This window comes from Mobula hypostoma, chromosome 2, assembly GCF_963921235.1.
Source record: "Mobula hypostoma chromosome 2, sMobHyp1.1, whole genome shotgun sequence".
Lineage (NCBI taxonomy): Eukaryota > Metazoa > Chordata > Chondrichthyes > Myliobatiformes > Myliobatidae > Mobula > Mobula hypostoma.
In genome coordinates, this window is record NC_086098.1 from 83,850,353 (window position 1) to 83,871,019 (window position 20,667).

General features: G+C 42.8%; 1 protein-coding gene across 1 annotated transcript in view; it reads left to right on the plus strand.

The window, feature by feature from the left end:
- Positions 1–2,421: 2,421 nt before the first annotated feature.
- nid1a (nidogen 1a) overlaps positions 2,422–20,667 on the plus strand; it is a 164,409-nt gene continuing 146,163 nt past the window's right edge. Inside the window, 5 exon segments of the mRNA XM_063039515.1 lie at positions 2,422–2,547; positions 2,549–2,911; positions 4,345–4,644; positions 9,077–9,318; positions 20,233–20,621. Of these exon segments, the coding sequence (XP_062895585.1) occupies positions 2,422–2,547; positions 2,549–2,911; positions 4,345–4,644; positions 9,077–9,318; positions 20,233–20,621 (1,420 nt within the window).

Sequence of the window (20,667 nt, forward strand, 5' to 3'; positions counted from 1 at the left end):
CTTCTTCTGTGCCCGTTAACCAAAGCCTTCAATTCCCATATTTCTCTTTAAGTACAATCACCTAGTCCCCACAACCCTTTGGTGTAAAGAATTCCAGAAAATAAGTTCCTATGCACATCAAAGTTTAAAGTCACCTTCACCTCCAATACACCGACACAGTCTGTGGTCGATTTGTGAAAGGTGGTATTTCGGACATGGCATAAATCACGTGGCCTACCGAGCAGAGATGATCACTGTCCGATATGCTTGTGAGACCCGGCACAGGAAAGATACCATCAACACCGTTTGTGCAAAATCCTCCAGATTCTCTGATAAGCGAGCCGATATTGAATTCTTCTCACAAACAAGAGAAAATCTGCAGATGCGAGAAATCCAAACGACACACTCAAATTGCTGGAGGAACTCAGCAGGCCAGGCAGCATCAAATGATCTAGGGTAATGGATGAACTGAAGGAAATTTATATTAGGCAGGAAATGGTGTTGGATAGACTGTTGGGTCTCAAGGCTGATAAGTCCCCGGGACCTGATGCTCTACATCCCAGGGTACTTAAGGAGGTGGCTTTAGAAATCATGGACACATTGGTAATCATTTTCCAATGTTCTATAGATTCAGGATCAGTTCCTGTGGATTGGAGGGTGGCTAATGTTGTCCCTCTCTTCAAGAGGGGAGGAAGAGAGAAAACAGGGAATTATAGACCGGTTAGCCTGACATCGGTGGTGGGAAAGATACTGGAGTCAATTATAAAAGATGAAATTACGACACATCTGGATAGCAGTAACAGGATCGGTCCGAGTCAGCATGGAGTTATGAAGGGGAAATTGTGCTTGACTAATCTTCTGGAGTTTTTTGAGGATGTAACTATGAAAATGGACAAGGGAGAGCCAGTGGATGTAGTGTACCTGGACTTTCAGAAAGCCTTCGATAAAGTCCCACATAGGAGATTAGTGGGCAAAATTGGGGCACATGGTATTGGGGGCAGAGTACTGACATGGATTGAAAATTGGCTGGCTGACAGAAAACAAAGACTAGCGATTAATGGGTCCCTTTCGGAATGGCAGGCGATGACCAGTGGGGTACCGTAGGGTTCAGTGCTGGGACCGCAGCTGTTTACAAAATATGTTAATGATTTAGATGAGGGAATTAAAAGTAACATTAGCAAATTTGCTGATTACACAAAGCTGGATGGCAGTGTGAAATGTGAGGAGGATGTTATGAAAATGCAGGGTGACTTGGACAGGCTGGGTGAGTGGGCAGATGCATGGCAGATGCAGTTTAATGTGGATAAATGTGAGGTTATCCACTTTGGTGGTAAGAACAGGAAGGCAGATTATTATCTAAATGGAGTCAAGTTAGGAAAAGGGGAAGTACAATGAGATCTAAGTGTTCTTGTACATCAGTCACTGAAAGCAAGCATGCAAGTACAGCAGGCAGTGAAGAAAGCTAATGGCATGCTGGCCTTCATAACAAGGGGAATTGAGTATAAGAGCAAAGAGGTCCTTCTGCAGCTGTGCAGGGCCCTGGTGAGACCACACTTGGAGTACTGTGTGCAGCTTTGGTCTCCAAATTTGAGGAAGGACATTCTTGCTATTGAGGGAGTGCAGCGTAGGTTCACAAGGTTAATTCCCGGGTTGGCGGAACTCTCATATGTTGAAAGATTGGAGCAACTGGGCTTGTATTCTCCGGAATTTAGAAGGCTGAGAGGGGATCTGATTGAAACATACAAGATTATTAAAGGATTGGACATGCTGGAGGCAGGAACCATGTTCCCACTGATGGGTGAGTCCAGAACCAGAGGCCACAGTTTAAGAATAAGGGGTAGGCCATTTAGAACGGAGTTGAGGAAAGACTTTTTCACCCAGAGAGTGGTGGATATATGGAATGCTCTGCCCCAGAAGGCTGCGGAGGCCAAGTCTCCGGATGCTTTCAAAAAAGGGATGGATGGAGCTCTTAAAGATAGTGGAAACAAAGGTTATGGGGATAAGGCAGGAACTGGATACTGATAGTGGATGATCAGCCATGATCACAGTGAATGGCGGTGCTGGCTCGAAGGGCCAAATGGCCTACTCCTGCACCTGTTGTCTATTGAAAAGAGTATATTCGACATTTCGGTCCGAGGGCCGTGTGTGTTGTTTGGATTTCCAGCAAATTCAGATTTTCTCTTGTTTGTGAGGAGAAATGGTGTCGTGGTTAGCATAAGGCTATTACAGCGCCGGCGCCAGGGATCTGGATGCAATTCCATTGCTGTCTGAAAGGAGTTTGCATGTTCTCCCGAAGTGGAAGAAAGGAACGGAAGAAGCAATCAAGAAAGGGAAGATGGAAGGCTGATATCAAAAGAAAGGAGAGAGGAGTTACGATTGGAGATTTTCAGAATTTGAGTTTTCTTGATTGTCATTGAAAGAAGTGGTTGATTGGCCGCTAAAATGAGATTGAACGCCGCGCCGCGCGGAGTCTGTGTGCTGGAGCGGATTGGGGGAGTGGGATCGTAACTGGAATTGGCCGCGGCCACTGCAGAGGGTGGGGAACGTCGGAGTGCGCGTGTCCGGCTGGGGTGGGTCCATTGCTGGGGCGGGGAATGAACGGGTTCAGGCAACGGGGCGGAGCCGGAGCCGGAGCCGGGGCGGAGAGTGGGCTTTGGGACTGGGGTCGAGGCGGAGTGGGGTAGTTTGTGAGGCGCACACTATGCGGGTCTGCGTTGCGGATATGGTGCAGATGGGTTCGGGATCTCTGCGGCTGTTGGCGCTGCTCCTGCTACAAGCGGCCGGACTCAGTGGGCTCTCCCTCAGGCATCTGCTCCCTCATGGCGAGTGGGCTGGGGACCAACTGCTGGAGCCCGGGGACGATGTCTCCTCGGAGGCGATGAGGTTGGCGCAGGCTCTGCATTTATTCGATAGTACTGTGAAGAACTTGTACGTGAGTATCTACCATTTCGGTCAGCGGGATTAACTGTTGCAGATCTCGGAGTGCCGTCGGGTGTGGATGGGGACAACTTGGGTAGGGATTTCATCTCCGCTCCGTTGATGCCCCTGGCTGAGGTCACTGGTAGCACCCACAAATCGGCCATCGATTTCGTTATTTTGCTTCGTTCTCAAACGTTACGTTTGTTTTAGTAAGTTTTTCGAAGGCTAGCCCAAGTACACGTTGTGATAATAAAATTATCACAGCAAGTTTGCTGCATAGTGCTCCGGTACGAGTAACAACTTCATCATACCATATTCGTACAAAACGTGATCATACTTTCACTCTTTCTGATTTTTCTCCAACGATGTTAATCGCTGTTTCAGTCACCCGCAATCACGTCCATTTCCATCGAACAATACAGCCGGGGACAGGCTCTTCGGCCCATTATACTGCGCCAAACTAATTGAATTAGTAATTAAACTAATTCCTTCTGCCTACACAGCGCCCGCATCCCTCCTCCGTTCTCTGCAAGTTCCTGCGCCTTAAGAAACTTCAAACATCTCTGTGGTCCCCTCCCCGTCCGCGGCGGCACGTTACAGGATATTTCAATCCGCATTATAGGACACTTTTGTCGGTATTCCACCAATCTTGGTGATGTCTAATTGTATCTTTCTAATCCGAGTTTCCTTCTATACCAGGATCAAGTTTACACATTTTTTGGGACTGAATTGCAAACCTACCCGTTCCCCTATGCTGCTCGTTTATGTTTGACCAATGCTGTTGTTTTCGCTTTTTAAAAAAAAATCAAGTTTGTGCACATCTATTAATTAGTTTGTTCCAATTCAGAAGATGGAGGATTGAATAATTAAGATGTTTCCAACTCTTAAACATAATCGGCACGTTGTTTCTTCCGATGGAAAAAAAGATGTAATCTTAAAATTCAAGTTAGCTGTAGTGAAACGGGGAAGCATTTCATGCACGGGCTGGAGGAAGGGGCACTGGCCACTGACTGCAGCTCACCGGAGAAATTGTTGGGGGGGGGGCAGTCCCTTGGTGTAGCCCATCTTTCGAGATCCTTCCTCTCCCAGGGATGAGATCTTTGGTGCTCCTGTTGGCCTTTCTGTCGCTCTGGGTTTTTTATGGGATGAGGTTGCTATCTCCCTTTCTCAATGGCAGAGTTGTGGACTCCAGGGGGTCAACTGAAGCTTTCAAGAGTTGTGATTGATGGATTTTTGCTCAGTAAGGGCGTGGAAGTAAATGCAAGGGTAATTGAAGTTGAGGTCAGCCCTGATCTCATAAAATAGTGGTGCAGTCTGGGTGGGTTCAATGGTCTTTATTAACACACAGTCAGAATCCTTACCAGTACCGGTGCTTAGAGGATTCGCTTTGAGGTGATTCATTGCAATATAATTGTAATCATTGTTTCTTTTTGATATTTTATCAAGGTGAACACAAATGGAATCATAGCAATTAGCAAGCCCCCTAAAGAAGTGGACTTTGTCGACACATTCCCACCGAGGTTCGGGTCCATTGCGCCATTTCTAGCTGACTTGGACACTTCTGATGAAGTGGGGAAGGTCTATTACAGGCAAGACTCCTCTCCACTAATCTTGAACGGTGTTGCACAGATGATAAATCAAGGCTTCAGCGACCTCAGCTTCCAACCTGTTAATGTTTTCATTGCCACTTGGGTAAATGTGAGTGCCCACAACGATTTTCGGCAGGGTGACCAGCAACTGGAAAAGGTAGTTATTAGTTCCTTGAGTATTTTGTTTGTATCGATGCTGCCTGAGTTGTTGAGTTCCTCCAGCATTTTGTGCACCCCATCACCTTCCCTTCCTTGCATGGTCCGCTCTCCTCTCCTATCAGATTCCTCCTTCTATAGCTCTTTCACCAATCACTTGTCAGCTTGCGCTCCTTTTGTGTGTGTGTTGCTCAGATTTCTGGCATCTGCAGAATCTCTTGCGTTTCAGAGATTAATTGCTGGGATTTTTAGATTTGGGAGAATACTTCAGTTTGCAGTCAAATTTATAGAAAAACCTTGAGATTTATGTTATATATTTGCTTCGTTTGCTCACTTCAGAAGTATTTTTAATTTAAAATGTCAGTGATTGGGAAAGCGTCTTCCTTAATGGGATGGATGCTGAGGCTGTTGTTTTATGGAGCTCCATCTGTGATTCTGGTCCATCCTGCATGGACTCTTTCACACCAGCAATGAGGGTCCAATTGCTGCCACTGGCAGTCCGGAGTTTGCATGTGACCATGTGGTGCTCCAGCTCCCTCCTACTCTCCAAAGGTGTACGGTTAGGGTTAGTAAGCTGTGGGCGTGCTGTGTCGGTGCCGGAAGTGTAGCCACAATTGCCTGCTGCCCCCAGTACACGTTTTTGTTGCATTTCACTGTATGGTTCAATGCACATGTGACTATAAAGCTAATCCGTCCGACTCTGTACCTTGTATGGAAGTGAATCAGAATCAGGTTTAATATCACCGACATGCTGCATGTCCTGAAATTAGTTTTTATTTATTTAGCAATACAATGCAGAATAGGCCCTTCTCGCTCATCGATCCACATCACCCCAGTGACCCCGACAAATCTGATCAACCCTAACCGAATCACAGGACAATTCACAATGACCAATTAACCTTCCTGTTGCGCCTTTGGACTGTGGGAGGTGTAGTGTATTTAATATTTCAGTGACGTTGTAAATATATTTGTTTAAACATTCCTTGTTGACATAATTCACGATGGGTTATGTGCAAGAAGCATGCGAATGGTATACGTCATTACGCCACCACGTCATATGGGAGTGCTGCACGAAAGATGGTATCTCTCGGCTCCCATGTTCTTCTTTCGATTAGTTTCTGGGGTTACAAAACATAACAGGAGGAAACCAGAGGACCTGGAGAAAACCCACGCATTCCACGGGGAAGGCATACAGAGCAGTGCCGGAATTGTAAGCCAAACTCCAGAAAGCGCCAAATTGTAAGAGTGTTCTACTACCCGCGATGCTACCACAACAGCAGTACATTGAAATACATAAGACCAAAAAACTGTAAATAACATTTATATATAATATGCATGTGTATATATATGTGTGTGTGTGTGTGTGTGTGTGTGTGTGTGTGTATTTATGTAAAAATATTGTGTCTGTGTCAATGGAAATGTAGGAGACTGTTGCCAAAGGTTTTCCAACCAGTGTCAGCTGGGTACATGTCATGGGACGATGCTTAGAACAGACAGTTTTTAAAACAATGCCACTTGCATGTTTGAGTTCAAACAGCAGGGAATTTTGTCACTGATTGTGATTGATAAACAGTAAGGCAATTCAGAAGCAGGAGGAATTCTGCAGATGCTGGAATTTCAAGCAACACACATCAAAGTTGCTGATGAACGCAGCAGGCCAGGCAGCATCTCTAGGAAGAGGTACAGTCGACATTTCGGCCCAAGACCCTTTGTCAGGACTAACGTCAACTGTACCTCTTCCTAGAGATGCTGCCTGGCCTGCTGCATTCACCAGCAACTTTGATGTGTGTTGAAGGCAATTCAGAATTGTTTTTGCTCACTGCAATTTCAAGCATTCAGGCTTGGAATTGCCAGAAATGGCCGGGAGTGAGAATGAAATTATTTCACTACTTCAACAAGTTAGGAACTACAGAGACTTTGAAGGTGTAGACAACCATCTTGAATGTTACAATTAAAGTAAAGATTTGGATGCAGTCGTTGAAAGCTCTGTTTGAAGGCAGTCCACTATCTGCACATATTTTTTTCATATTTACAGGCAATCAAACAAACATGGCATACACTGACTGAATTCCCTCCATCAATAACTATTGTGAACTAACAGATTTATAGCAACACACACAATTGTTTGTGATTTACATTTTTATAGCCTTGTAGTTTTGGTAGTGTTGTAATTTATTCTGTAAATACAGAATTTGTTACAATGTTAAATGGTAGTTTTTAAAAAAATCTATGAAATTTCAGCAAATAGGGATAGCCACTAAATTGGTCCAAGATGTATTAGTGCTGATGTGCCCCAATTAACCAGAATCCACTCTCTGTTTTCCTAAAATGTTCAAATATTCAAGACAGTAGCTCACCATCTCCTCAAAGATGATCAGCGATGGACAACTAGTATTGGGTTTACCAGTGACTTGGAGTATTGACAGCAGTTTTGTCAAGAAAGGATGTGCTGGCATTGAAGAGGGTCTGAAGGAGGTTCACAAGAATGATCCCAGAAATGAAAAGGTTAATGTATGAGCAGCATTTGATGGCTGTGGGCCTGTACTCACTGGAGTTTAGAAGAATTGGCGGGGGAGTGGAGGTGGTGGAGAGGAGTTTTGTTATGTTTCTTAACGCAGAGAGATAACTTGTGTATGTTCATTTTTACTTTTTTAAGCAAGGTGCACACATATGAGGTGGTGGCATGATAACGTATGCCATTTACGTGCTTTTACATATAACCCATAATGAATTATATAAAGAAACAATGCTTAATATGCTGTATTTACAATATTACTAAATATTACTGAAAGGTTAAGTACACTACCCTCCCCTGTGCTCAGCTATAAACTCTAATACAGAATGCTCAAGTGTACAATGTATCTCTAGTCATCATGCAGTACTGTACAAAAGTCTTAGGCACACTAGCTATATATATGTGCCTAAGACCTTTGCATCTTAATGTAGTGATTTTATGTATTGCACTATGCTGCTGTTGTAAAAAAAAACAAATTTCATAACGTGGATGATATACCTGATTGTGATATGAGTCTTTTGTGGACTGAGAGTGGAAAGTGGCAAGAAGGGATTGTGGAACAGACTTGATGGGCTGAATGGCCTCATTCTTTTCCTTTATCTTGTGGACCTTCAGAATCCAGAAAATGAATACATTTTAAAATAAGCAAAGCACATAAAAATTGCTGCCTGGCCTGCTGCGTTCACCAGCAACTTTTATGTGTTTTGCTTGAAATTCCAGCATCTGCAGATTTCCACGTGTTTACATTTTTAAATAATTTGGCTCTTGCTGTCTCTCTAGCGATTTGTCCTCTTAAGGCTCGCCTTTTGTCATCTTGTCCCAGTGTTATTTGGCAGTGCTCCTGTGGAGGGCCTTGGAATGATTTACTGTGTTATTAGTTCTGTGTAAATTATATTGCCTGGTTTAAAAATGTCCTTTCAAGGAATACATTTTCCTCCTATTGGCCTCTCCATGGCAACAGTCCAGCATGTTTTCATTAAAAGGGATTTAAGAATAATGCTTTCCAGGACATTATATGTACAAGTTGTTCGACATTTGCACAAAATGTTCTACTCGTTCTCTTCCACCTTTCACTTCCGTCACACAGTCCCAGATCTTCCCTTCCTTAAATTACACCCTGGGGAAAGAATCTGGAGCCTCAAAGTCCCTGGGCAGCTGTGAACTTTAAACTTACAACCCTTGTGTCACTTCAAACATTGCTTTTTCAGATTTCTGCTCGGAGTTAAAACTAATTTCTGAAAGGAATGCTACACTAAAGTCCAGGGCTGCAGATTTATTGACGGGAGTCTAACTTGCTTGCAATTCATTTATACTTTAATATAAAATAACCTAATGAATTTGTATGTGTGTGAATATATTCATGTTCCAAATTATCATACACAACAATAGGTTAAAAAGATCTTCTGCAATTTCAGGATTTTCCAGTAAGTAGTCAGTGAAACAGCTTAAAAAGTTTCAGACAGCAACCTCATGCACGTAGTAATGTTCTAAATGATCAGGTAATCTTTTTAGATGTTGGTTAATGTGGGGCATAGTCTCAGAATAGAAGGACATCCCTTTAGAACAAAAAGGAATTTCTTTAGGCAGAAGGTGGTGAATTTGTGGGATTCATTGCCACAGATGGCTGTAGAGTTCAAGTACAGTATATTTAAAGCAGAAGAAGGTTGGTTCTTCATTAGTAAGGGGGACAGCAGTTACAGGGAGAAGGTAGGAGAGTGGGTTTGAGAGGGATAATAAATCAGCCATGATGGAATGGTGGAACAGTCTTGATGGGCTGAATGGCCTAAATTCTGCTCCTATGCCTTATGGTCTACGATAACATTAAATTTAGGTGAGAATGGTTCCACTGAGTCACCATTGCTTTTGTTGTGGGTTCCTATTTTTGCACTAATTTGTTGATGGGTTTTTGTGTTATCAGAGAAACACCTTCCAAGCGGTTTTGGCTTCTGATGAATCCAGTTCTTACGCCGTCCTTCTGTACCCTGAAGGTGGTTTGCAGTTTTATTCAACGCGACCCAAAGCAGCAAATAACATTGACCTGGACCTGCCAGCTCGTGTGGGCTTCAGCAGTGGGGAAAGAAGCTTCATTCTATTTACTCTTGAAGGACCATCGTATGCAGTTACATCTGGCAGTGAACAGTCCGTTAAAAACCTATACCAGTAAGCCTATCTTTTCCACTTTGGTTGTTTGTGTGTAGTTCCTCATTGATTCTGTTGTTCTTTGTTTGTCGTGGATGCCCACATGAAAATGAATCTCAGGGTATGACATGGTGACATACACACAGTGGCCACTTTATTAGATACACCTATACGCCAGCTCGTTAATACAAATATCTAATCAGCCAATCACCTGGCAGCAACTCAATGCATAAAAGCATGAAGGCGTGGTTGTTGTTCAGACCAAACATCAGAATGGGGAAGAAATTTGATCTCACTGACTTTGCCTGTGGGAAGCTTGTTGGTGCTAGATGGGGTGGTTTGAGTATCGCAGAAAGTGCTGATCCCCTGAGATTTTCATTCACAGCAGTCTCTCGGGAAAGGTGCGAAAAACAAAGAACATAAGTGGGCAGCAGTCTGTGCTCACTGCCTTGTTAATGAAAGAGGTCAGAGGAGAATGGCCAGACTGGTTCAAGCTGACAAGAAGGTGACAGTAACTCAAATAACCATGTGTTCAAGCAATGGAGCACCAAGGGGCATCTCTGAATGCTCAAAAAGCCAAACCTTGAAGTGGATGGGCTATAGCAGCAGAAGACCACTGTACCTAATAAAGTAGCCACTGAGTGTATACGTACTTTGATCATGTTTTCTTTAAGCTATCTACATTTTCCTGATCTGAAGCATATCTGTTGATCTTTCTGAACAAATATCCGGAACGGGGAAGTAACAGTGCTCTGTAAAAATAGCAGGGTAAGTGGTCCCGATGAAAACTCTTGACCTGAAGTATTGACTGTCCACTTCCATTCGTAGATGCTGCCTGACCTGCTGAGTTCCTCCAGTAACTATCAACACGAGATTCTGGAAATCCAGAGCAACGCACACAAAATGCTTGTAGAGCTCAGCAGGTCGGGCAGCATCTACAGAGGGGAATAAACAGTCAACCATATTGGGTCAAGACCCTTCACCGAGACCAGACTGTTGGAACTCAGCAGGTCGGGCAGCATCTACAGAGGGGAATGAGTAGCTGAGACCTTTGATCAGGGCCTTCATTTGGTTCTTATGCAGGGTCTCATCCCAAAATGTCAGTGCTTATTCTGCTGCCAAGATGCTGCCTGACCTGCTGAGTTCCTCCAGTATCCTGTGAGTTGCTGTGGACTCTAGCATCTGCAGTCTGTTGTGCCTCCTGCACAACTTTGTACAGGAGCAAGAGGAAGTGGAGACACAGTCAGCTGAATGGCTTGTGGTGAAATTTAATCTTCCTGGAATGTAGTGATCATTTTCTTTAATTATAAATGATAGTTATGTAATAACGTAGTATTCCTTTAACTGATAAAATCACTGAATGTTATTTAAATATCTCACGCACAAAATGCTGGAGGAACTCTGCAGGTCAGGCAGCATCTATGGAAATAAGACCATAAGATATAGGAGCAGAATTAGGCGATTCAGCCCATCGAGTCCGCTTTGCCATTCCATCATGGCTAATCCCGAATTCCACTTAACCCCATACACCTGCCTCCTTGCCATATATTTTGATGTCCTGACTGATCAGGAAACTATTAACTTCTGCCTTAAGTATACTCATGGACTTGGCATCCACCACAGTCTGTGGCAGAGCATTCCACAGATTCACTGCTCTCTGGCTAAAGAAAATCCTCCTTACCTCTGTTCTACAAGGTCACCCCTCAATTTTGAGGCTGTGCCCTCTAGTTCTGGATACCCCCACCAGAGGAAACATCCTCTCCACATCCACCTTATCTCGCCTTTTCATTGAGGTCCTCCTGTATTCTACTAAACTCCAGTGAGTACAGGACCAAAGCTGCCAAACACTCCTCATATGTTAACCCCTTCACTCCCAGGATCACCCTTGTGAACCTCCTCTGAACTCCCTCCAATGAGAACACTTTTTTTTGAGATATGGGGCCCAAAACTATTGACAATACCCCAAGTGTGGCCTGACTGGTGTCTTATAAAGGCTCAGCATTATCTCCTTGCTTTTAAATTCTATTCTGCTTGAAATAAATGCCAACCTTGGATTAGCCGCCTTTACCACAGACTCAACCTGTAAATTAACCTTCTAGGAGTCTTGCACAAGGACTCCTAAGTCCCTCTGAATGTGCTCCCCATTAAGATAATAGTCTGCACTATTGTTCCTTTTACCAAAATTCATTAAAGTACATTTTCCAACACTGTATTCCATCTGCCACTTTTTTGCCCATTCCTCCAATTTGTCCAAGTCCTGCAATTGCATTGCTTCCTCAGCACTCCCTACCCCTCCACCTATCTTTGTATCTTCCGCAAACTTTTCCACAAAGCCATCAATTCCACTATCTAAATCATTGGCAAACAATGTGAAAAATAGCTGTCCCAATCCTGAGGAACACCACTAGTCACTGGCAGCCAACCAGAAAAGGTCCCTTTTATTCCCACTAGCTGCCTCCTGCCTGTCAGCCATTTCTCTATCCATGCCAGTACATTTCTTGTAACATATTTTGTTAAGCAGCCTTACATGTGGCACCTTATCAAATGCCTTCTGAAAATCCAAGTAAATGACATCCACTGCCTCTCCTTTGTCCACCCTTCTTGTTACTTCCTCAAAGAACTCTAGCAGATTTGTCAGACATGATTTTCCTTTACAGAAACGATGCTAACTTTGACTTATTGTTAGTCTCCAAGTACTCCGAAGCCTTATCCTTATTTAATAGACTTCAATACTTTCCCAACCACTGAGGTTAGATTAACTGGCTTATAATTTCCTTTCTTTTGCCTTCCTCCCTTCTTAAAGAGTGAAGTGACATTTGCAACCTTATACTCCTCTAGGACCATGCCAGAATTGTGATTCTTGAAAGATCATGACCAATGTATCTATTATTTCTTCATCAACTTCTCTCAGGACTCTGGAGTGTAGACCATCTGGTCCAGGTGACTTATCCACCTTAAGACCTTTGCATTTGCCTGACACATTTTCCTTTGAAATAGATGGATAGACCACATTTCAGGCCTGACCTGATGAATTCCTTCGGCATTTTGTGTGTGTTGCTTTGGATTTCCAGCATCTGCAGACTTTCTTATTTATTTAAATGTTATTTGCTCTCTAGTATGGTCTGTAAAGACTTTGGAATTTTTCTTTCTGTTTAAGTATGTGGGTAATGAGGCACAAGCTGGGCTTGTATTCTCTTCCAGGGGTGAATTGTGGACAGGTGCAGCAGAGGTGCTGTTGGTGAGTTGAGATGAGGGTGTTGGAAAAGGTGAAATTTAGGGATGAACAGAGGAACTGCTTTGTCGGGTGTGAAAGCCCAGAATGAAGGGCATTGACTTAACACTATAGTCATGTCATTTCGGTGCACGTTGAGAATTCTCTCATCATTGAAATTTGGAACTTTCATAAACATAACAGATTCTCCAGAATTTTGTATGTTATTCTTTGGAACTTTTTTTGTCCTCACAGAGGCTTGGGGAGGAGCAGTGGGGAGACTGACCAAAACTGACTGTTTCTTTGCAGAGGAAATTGGAAGACAAATTGGAAAAATGGGCAAAAAGGTGGCAATAGCATGCAGTGTTGGGAAATGCATGATAATGCTTTTTGGTAAAAGGAATAATAGTGCAGACTATTATCTAAATGGAGAGGAGGTTTCAAACATCAAGGGTGCAGATGAACTTAGGCGTCCTCATGCAAGACTCCCAGAAGGTTAATTTACAGGTTGAGTCTGTGGTAGAGAAGAAGAATGCAATGTTGGCATTTACTTCAAGGGTATAGAATATAAAAGCAAGGAGATGATGCTGAAGCTTCATAAGGCACTAGTCAGGCCACACTTGAGTATTGTCAACAATTTTGGGCCCCAGTCTCCCAAATGATGTGTTGTCACTGGAGAGAGTCCTGAGGAGGTTAATGAGGATGATGCTAGGATTCCAGGAATGAAAGGGTTAACATATGAAGAGCATTTGGCAGCTTTGGACCTGAATTGAGAAGAAGGCGGGGCTGGGGGGTGCACAGGATGACCTCATTGAAATCTACTGAATGTTGAAAGAACTAGTTAAGGTGGATGTGGAGAGGATGTTTCTTTAGGTAGGGGTATCCAGAACTAGAGGGCACAGGCTCAAAATTGAGGGGCGACCTTTTAGAACAGGGGTAAGAAGGATTTCTTTTAACCAGAGACTAGTGAATATGTGGAATGCTGTGTCACAGACTGCGGTAGAGGCCAAGTCTGTGGGTATATTAAAGGCAGAAGTTGATTGTGTCTTGATTAGTCAGGGTATCAAAGGATATGGCGAGAAGGCAAGTGTACGGGGTTGAGTGGGATCCAGGATCAGCAATGATGAAATGGTGGAGCTGGCTCAATGGGCTGAATGGCCTAATTCTGCTCCATGTCTTATGGTGTTATGGAAATTAAAGTCTGAGGGGATCAGTGTAGTGAGTTAGAGCTGAGATGGAGCTTAGCCTTAATCTAATTTAAGGGTTAAACAAACTAGAGGGCCAGAATGGTCTCTATCACTTTTTATAATTTACCATTTCCTCAGGGCCACTTATGTGAAATGAACCTCTCCAACAGAACTTCTGCATGAGTTTGTTGTTATTGGCTACTTTCCATGACTTAGCTCAGCTTGTGAATGTGGATAGATATTGATGTATAGACAGCTGTAGTACGTAGAATGAACATAGCCCGGAAAGATAGTGTTGATCTTCCCAGCTGTTTGACTCATTATGTTGAAAGGAATGGTATGTAATTGAAGGGAAGTAATGTTTCCCAGTGCCTTGTTTGTTCTAGGATACATTTGTGATTTTGCAAACTCTATGATAGATTGAGTTCTGGGATAAATAAACAAGATTATGCTTTTTTAAATTGGTAGCTGACCTTTTTGTATTTGCACTGAAACCAACACTTGTAAATGTATTGGGGGTAAAGTCTAAGAGGTTATTGTAAGAACTTTGTGTTATTTTATACAATGCTGAGATAATATTTTTGCTGCATTTCTTGCCGAGCAATGTGCTGGCAAGTGAAAATGTTGGTTACTGCATTGATATTTCTAACTGGAAGCTATTTGTGTTGAAGGTTACACACAGTTCAAAGTTTTCTTTTCTCTCTGCCAGCAAAAGGCATGTTTTCTTCATATCTGGGTTTCCTGCTATTAAGGCTATTTACTCTGAGTGATGGTAAAAACAAAATCACTGTAATTATCCGTAAGCTTGTAGGTTTCCATAGATTTCTGATTAACCATAGTCAATAAGCTGGCTAAACTTCAAAGCTGGTTCTCATAATTGTTGAGTTGTCTACAGTCACACCTATAATACCTCTTTTAGGGTACGCCATCAAAATACCACATACCACAATGCAAGTAAAGATAAGTGTCAAATTGAAACAAAGGATAAATGCTCACAGTTACTGTATGGACAATGATGACAAGGGCATAGAAATGGAATATGAAGAGCTTGGATAGGAAAAAGTTTGCGTCAGGGAGAATAATGGTGAGCAGGATGTTAGAAGAAGAAATCATGAAATATATTTGATTTTGAGCTCTGAGATAATGTTACAGCTCAATAAAACCCTGGTTGGATCACACTTGGAATATTATGCTGAGTTCCGGTTGCCTCCTCGTAGGAAGGGTGTGGAATCTTTAGAGAGGGCGCTCAGGAGATTTACCAGGATGCTGCCTGGATTGAAAAGCATGTCTTAGGAGGATGGTTTGAGTGAGCTAGGACTTTTCTCTTTAGAGTGCAGGAGGATGAGAAGTGACTTGATAGAGGTATACAAGATGATAAGAGATATAGGTCGAAAGCCAGAGACTTCCTCCCAGAGCAGAAATGTCGAACAGGAGGAATAATTTCAAGGTGATTGGAGGAAAGTATAGGGGTGATGTCAAAGTTAGGTTTTGTTTTGTTTTAGAGTGGTGGGCATGTGGAATGCCCTGCCAGGGGTAGTGGTAGAAGCCAATACATTAGGGACATTTAAGAGACCCTTAGTTAAGCACAGGAATGAATGAAAAATGGAGGGCTGTGCTGGAGGGATAAAACAGGTTAAAAATTTGGCACATCATGGAAAGTTGTGTACTGTACTGTAATATTCTGTATAGGCATTCAGAGAAGAGTCTTGAGGGGGAGATAACTGACATGCGAAATGGAGCAAAATCCCTAGTCTGAATGGCAAATTCGGGAAGAGACAGCAGCAGTGATACTGCGTGTATTCAAAGAAATTACAAAGGGGGGTCATGTCCGGGAATTGGCATTTGCTGGAAGTGACGTAACAATGTGAGCAAAACAAGTACCAGAAGGCATTGAAAATGAGAACTGGAGGGGATAACTTCACTTACCCACAACCTGTGGACTCACTGTTAAGGATTCTTCATCTTATGTTCTCGATTTATCGCTTATTTGTTATTGTTGTTTTTCTCTTTTTGTATTTGCAGTTTGTTGCCTTTTGCACACTGGTTGTTTCTATCCTATGTGTGGGTTTTCCTGGTTCCATTGTGTTTTTTTTGTGTTTACTGTGAATGCCCTCAAGAAAATGTTCTCTGGTTAATGTATGGTGATGTTCATGGACTTGGATAGTAACTTTATTTTAAGCTTTGAGATCTTTACACAGGAATGTTACAGATCGAACATAATGAAGACCAGTCCCAGTTTCAAAAAGGGAACGAACTATTCAACCAACCTTTTCAATTCTTTAAAGATTAGGTGTATTTGTATGTTCATTAGTTTGTTAGAACATGTAGAGTTACAAAGAAAAATAGATTTTGAACTGACACTGATACGTAGGGGTTAAGCATGATTAATCGTGACAGTGATAAGGAGGAGGTGTGTACCACAGGGAATGCAGTTGTGTAATGTAGACCACCTATGTTTGCTGTTTATATTAATGACTTGGATTTGGGAATTGGAAGTAGCCCAAGTTGTGTTTACATATGTGGGGGGGGGGGTGGGGAGAGAGAACTGCTCAAATGCAAAAACAACGCTAGCAATCACATCTGTAAAACTGGGTATTTATCTTGCAGCCTCCCGAGTACTGACAGACACTCTCTTCCTTTGCTGCACTTGGAAGTTGTCGGGTGGGGGGGTGATCCGGGGGGGGGAGTGGTGATGTGGGGGGGTGATGCGGGGGGGAAGTGGTGATGCGGGGGCCGGGAGTGGTGATGCGGGGGGGAGTGGTGATGTGGGGGGGGGAGTGGTGATGTGGGGGGGTGATGCGGGGTGGGGGGGTGATGCGGGGGGGGAGTGGTTGCGGGGGGGGAGTGGTGATGCGGGGGCGGGGGGGGAAGTGGTGATGCGGGGGGGGGGTTGCAGATGGTTGACGATAGAAGCGGGATGGTGGGAGTTAGTGTATCCCCCTCCACGGTCGTGTACCCTCTTGACTTAATATGATCATTTCTCAAAATCAGATTTAAAAACAGTTACTTTCTCCAAGCAGAAAGTCTGATCAACATCTCCACCGACTAGCTCACCTTACCACACTCCCTCTCCCACCCTCACCACCGTGTCAGTTTCTGTCAGAGTCACTTAAGTACAGACACTCCTGTGTCTAGTGTCACTTTATGGTCACTTTATGTACATAGCTATCTTGGGTATTTATATTTTGTATTTGTTATTGTGGTCTATAATCATATTGTGTTTTTTTTGTGCCATGTCGGATCTGGAGTAACAATTATTTAATTCTCCTTTACACTTGTGCACTGGAAATGACAAAAACAAACTTGAATCTTGAATGTTAGCACAGAGCCTCTGTATTTATTAGGTGTAATTTTCAAGCCATTTAGTTTAATTGTGAGGAAATTAGTCTTTCATGTTAACCACGTTAATCTAAGATAATTAAACTACATCAGAAAAGTAGATTGTTTTAAATCCTTGCCAAAAGTACAAATTTGAGACAGCGGGCCTTTCAGTTTGCTGTGGGATTTGAAGTAGGACGTACAGTTTCTAAGTATGCCTTTGATACAGTATTGCAATAAAAGATAACACATGGGTAAGAATATTTAATGAAATTATGAAAATTTACCAGGACAGACAATTAATAGGCAAATTTATTTCAATATAAATTTTGGAGGAAGGGAATCCCAACCACAAGGATTACCTTGGCATGAAAAGCCATCTGAAGAGTTTTGTTGGAAGCAAGCTCCAAGGCAGCACGGCAGTTAGTGTAACACCGTTACAGTGCTAGCAGCCTGGCCTCACTTCCACTGCTGTCTCTGAGGAGTTTGACTGTTGGACTTGCTGAGTTCCTCCAGCATTTTGCAGACATCCCACCTCTCCCGGGAGTCTCCTGCGTATCGATAGCGGCTCCCTGATGCCCGCAAATTATATACAATATCCCGGAAATCGATTTTTTTTTTGGGGGGGGGAGAAAGAAAGAAAATGAATGAATCCTGCTTGATCTCCCTTTGTGCTAAGTAGACCTATTAGTTTTCTCTGTGGGCGGGCTTTACAGTTGACCTCTCTCTCTCTTCCATATTCCATCAGTTCAGTTACTGCCATCTGTAATGACGCTGAAATCATCCGGACAACTGTCAATGCTGAAGTACAAAAGCCTGGCGAAGAAATTCCCAAGGCTGGTGGTGACAACCTGACTACGCGAGGATGTCCTATATGGGTGGGGCGTGTTGGCGTCTTAAAGGGGATTAGAGCAGGGTTTAAATTGGAGCGAAATTCCAAAATCGTCCTCTAAGACACCTTTAAAAATGCACTTGCAGCAAGCACATTCTACGGGTTTTTTTTCCTGAAACACTTCCACTTACAGGTACGTTGAAGCCCCCAATGGGCTGGGTTTAAGTGCAGCCGTTTTCAGAAGAAAAACCAATTTTAATAAATACCCGGCCCCCACCAAGGTCTCGTCATTAGGATAGCGAACTGTTCACCTGTGCTGCGCACTTTAAATGCATTTTGAATTATACTTTATTAAATAATATCGTAATATATTGTTTTATGTGGTGTGTGTGATACATGTATTGTGGCTACACCATGGTTCGGACAGAGGTTGTTTTGTTTGTGGACAATCAGCCAGGTGACAATAAACTTGAACTTGAAGATACAGAACTTCTAAACCACTCATTTAAAATCCCCCATTTTGATGTAAAAAAAGTAAGTTCTGATCCTGACTATTGCAGGCAATGTGTGTGCGTGTGACTACAGATGTCTATGCGATCTGACGTTGTCCAATGGACGTTAAGCGGTGCACGCCTGTAATAAGGATACACCTTATACTTTTATTTATTTTAGGGACCACAACATATTAGGAAGGCTAAGCGCAGGGAAGGCTGCTCAAGTACTTCACAGTTCCTTTCAGCAGAAAACCAAAGTCTGACAGGGAAGGTCACTAGAGCTGAGGTGTGCTTTACATCTTTCATCGTTGAGCATAACCTGCCATTCCAGGTGCATAAGCACACAGGCAAGCTATTCAGGAAAATGTTTCCTGATTCAGAAATAGCAAAAAAACTATGCCTGTTCATCAACCAAGACAGCAGCTATTGTGAACATGGCACATTAAGACAGAATTCAGAAGTCAGTGGTCTCAGAAAACACTTGTGAATCTGATGTCTTGCAAAGTTAGCAAATTAATTGACACAGACTGCTATGAGGTTGAGACTTCCAGTTGAGACCTCCCTGAAATGAGTTTTTACAGGGTGGGATGTCTGATTTTGTGTGTATTGCTGAACATTTCCAGCATCTGCTAAATCTCGTGTTTGAGATTATTTGCTGGGATTTTCAGATTTGAGAGAGTATTTCACTTTGAAATCATTTTTTTGTAAAACCCTGAAATTTATATTAAATATTTGCTTGGTTTACTCATTTCAGAAGTGATTTTTATTTAAATTATCAGTGATTAGGAAGGCAGCTTCCTTGTTGGGATGGATGAATCCTTGTTGGGATGGATGATGAGGCCATCGTTTTATCTAGTTCCATCTGTAATCCTGGTCCACATTTCACGGATGGCAATGTTGTGTCGTGTGTTCGATTCTTGCCAATGTCTGTAAAGTGTTTGTATGTTCTCTCTGTGACCTTCACTCGCTCAACATTCCCACATTCCAAGGATGTTTAGTACGTTGTGGGTGTGACAATGGAAATGTGGCAACACTTGTGGGCTGCGCAGAACGATTCTCACTGATTTGACGAAAACGATGCATTTCGCTGTATGTTTCAATATCCTGATGTATGTATGACAAATAAAGCTAGTCTTTATGAAATTTTGAAAAAATGTCCAATAAAGGCATGGAAAGAATGATAATTGTAGAGATTAGAGAGATGGTCAGAACAAGGACCTTGCATTTGGTGGAAAGGGCTGTCTGGTTAACATCTGTGCTTTGTATTTCTAACACTAAAAGTGTAACAGGAAAGAGGAAATCGCGATTAGATCTGACACAGAGTGGTACTATTAAGTTGACTTGTTTTTCTTTTTAAAAATAGACTATTGTGCTTGATAGGCCAGGTTATTCTATTGTTTTTCTTTGTAAACCGTGAATGTTCACAAGAAAATTAATCTCAAGGTAGTATATGGCCACATTTATGTATTTTGAAAATAACTTTATTTTGAACTTTTGAGTTTAGTGGGAAATAACTTAGTTATGTGCTCTGCCTGACACTGAACAGTTGATTTCTTGCCATCCGGATTGGCAAGAAATGTTGCTTTTTTTCAGAGTTTAAGACCTATTTTGGTTGTGAACCATACTGGATCGATTGTGAGAATGTGATGTGCATTTGCGGCCTGTTGATTGTATGGTGAATCGATTGGGCCTCCTACATGCGAGAGGGCTCTCATTTCGAGTGCGCATGTTTTTGCCTCGGTGGGCTCAGCTCGTAACTAGGTTGCCTAGCGTGCACCGTGGCTGACGTGATTCAGTAAAAATGATTAAACTAACTGTTCCATTATCGCTCTTGCTCTGCTCAGAAGTAACAGGTTGTTTCTCATAAATTTGCACCAACATTTTTTTCAACAGAAATGGTAATTCTGGAGAACGAGGAGTTTGGATCTTTCAGCTTGGCAGTTCTTCTAACCACACCATCCTGCCTGCCAGTGGAAGGGCACTCCAACTTGATGACTCTGTTCTGAACACCTTTAGTACTGCTACAACTGTGGACCACGGAAAGAGTTATTTCCTGGATATAACCGAAAATGGTGCAGACCAGGATGATGATTTCCTGGAAGAGGAGCAGAAAGTTGAAAACGTGGTCAGTCAAAGATCAATTCCACAGCAGAATCGGGAAGAGTCTCACTTTGTCGAGCCGGGTCTGGTTATTGTTGCACGCCCAGTCCAGTATTTAATGCCCAGATTCATGCATCCGAGGATTGAGGTGCAGGACCCAGAGATGGATGTGACTGGAGATGGTATGAGAATATTGACAACAGTTCTTCATTAATTTTCAAGAGTTTT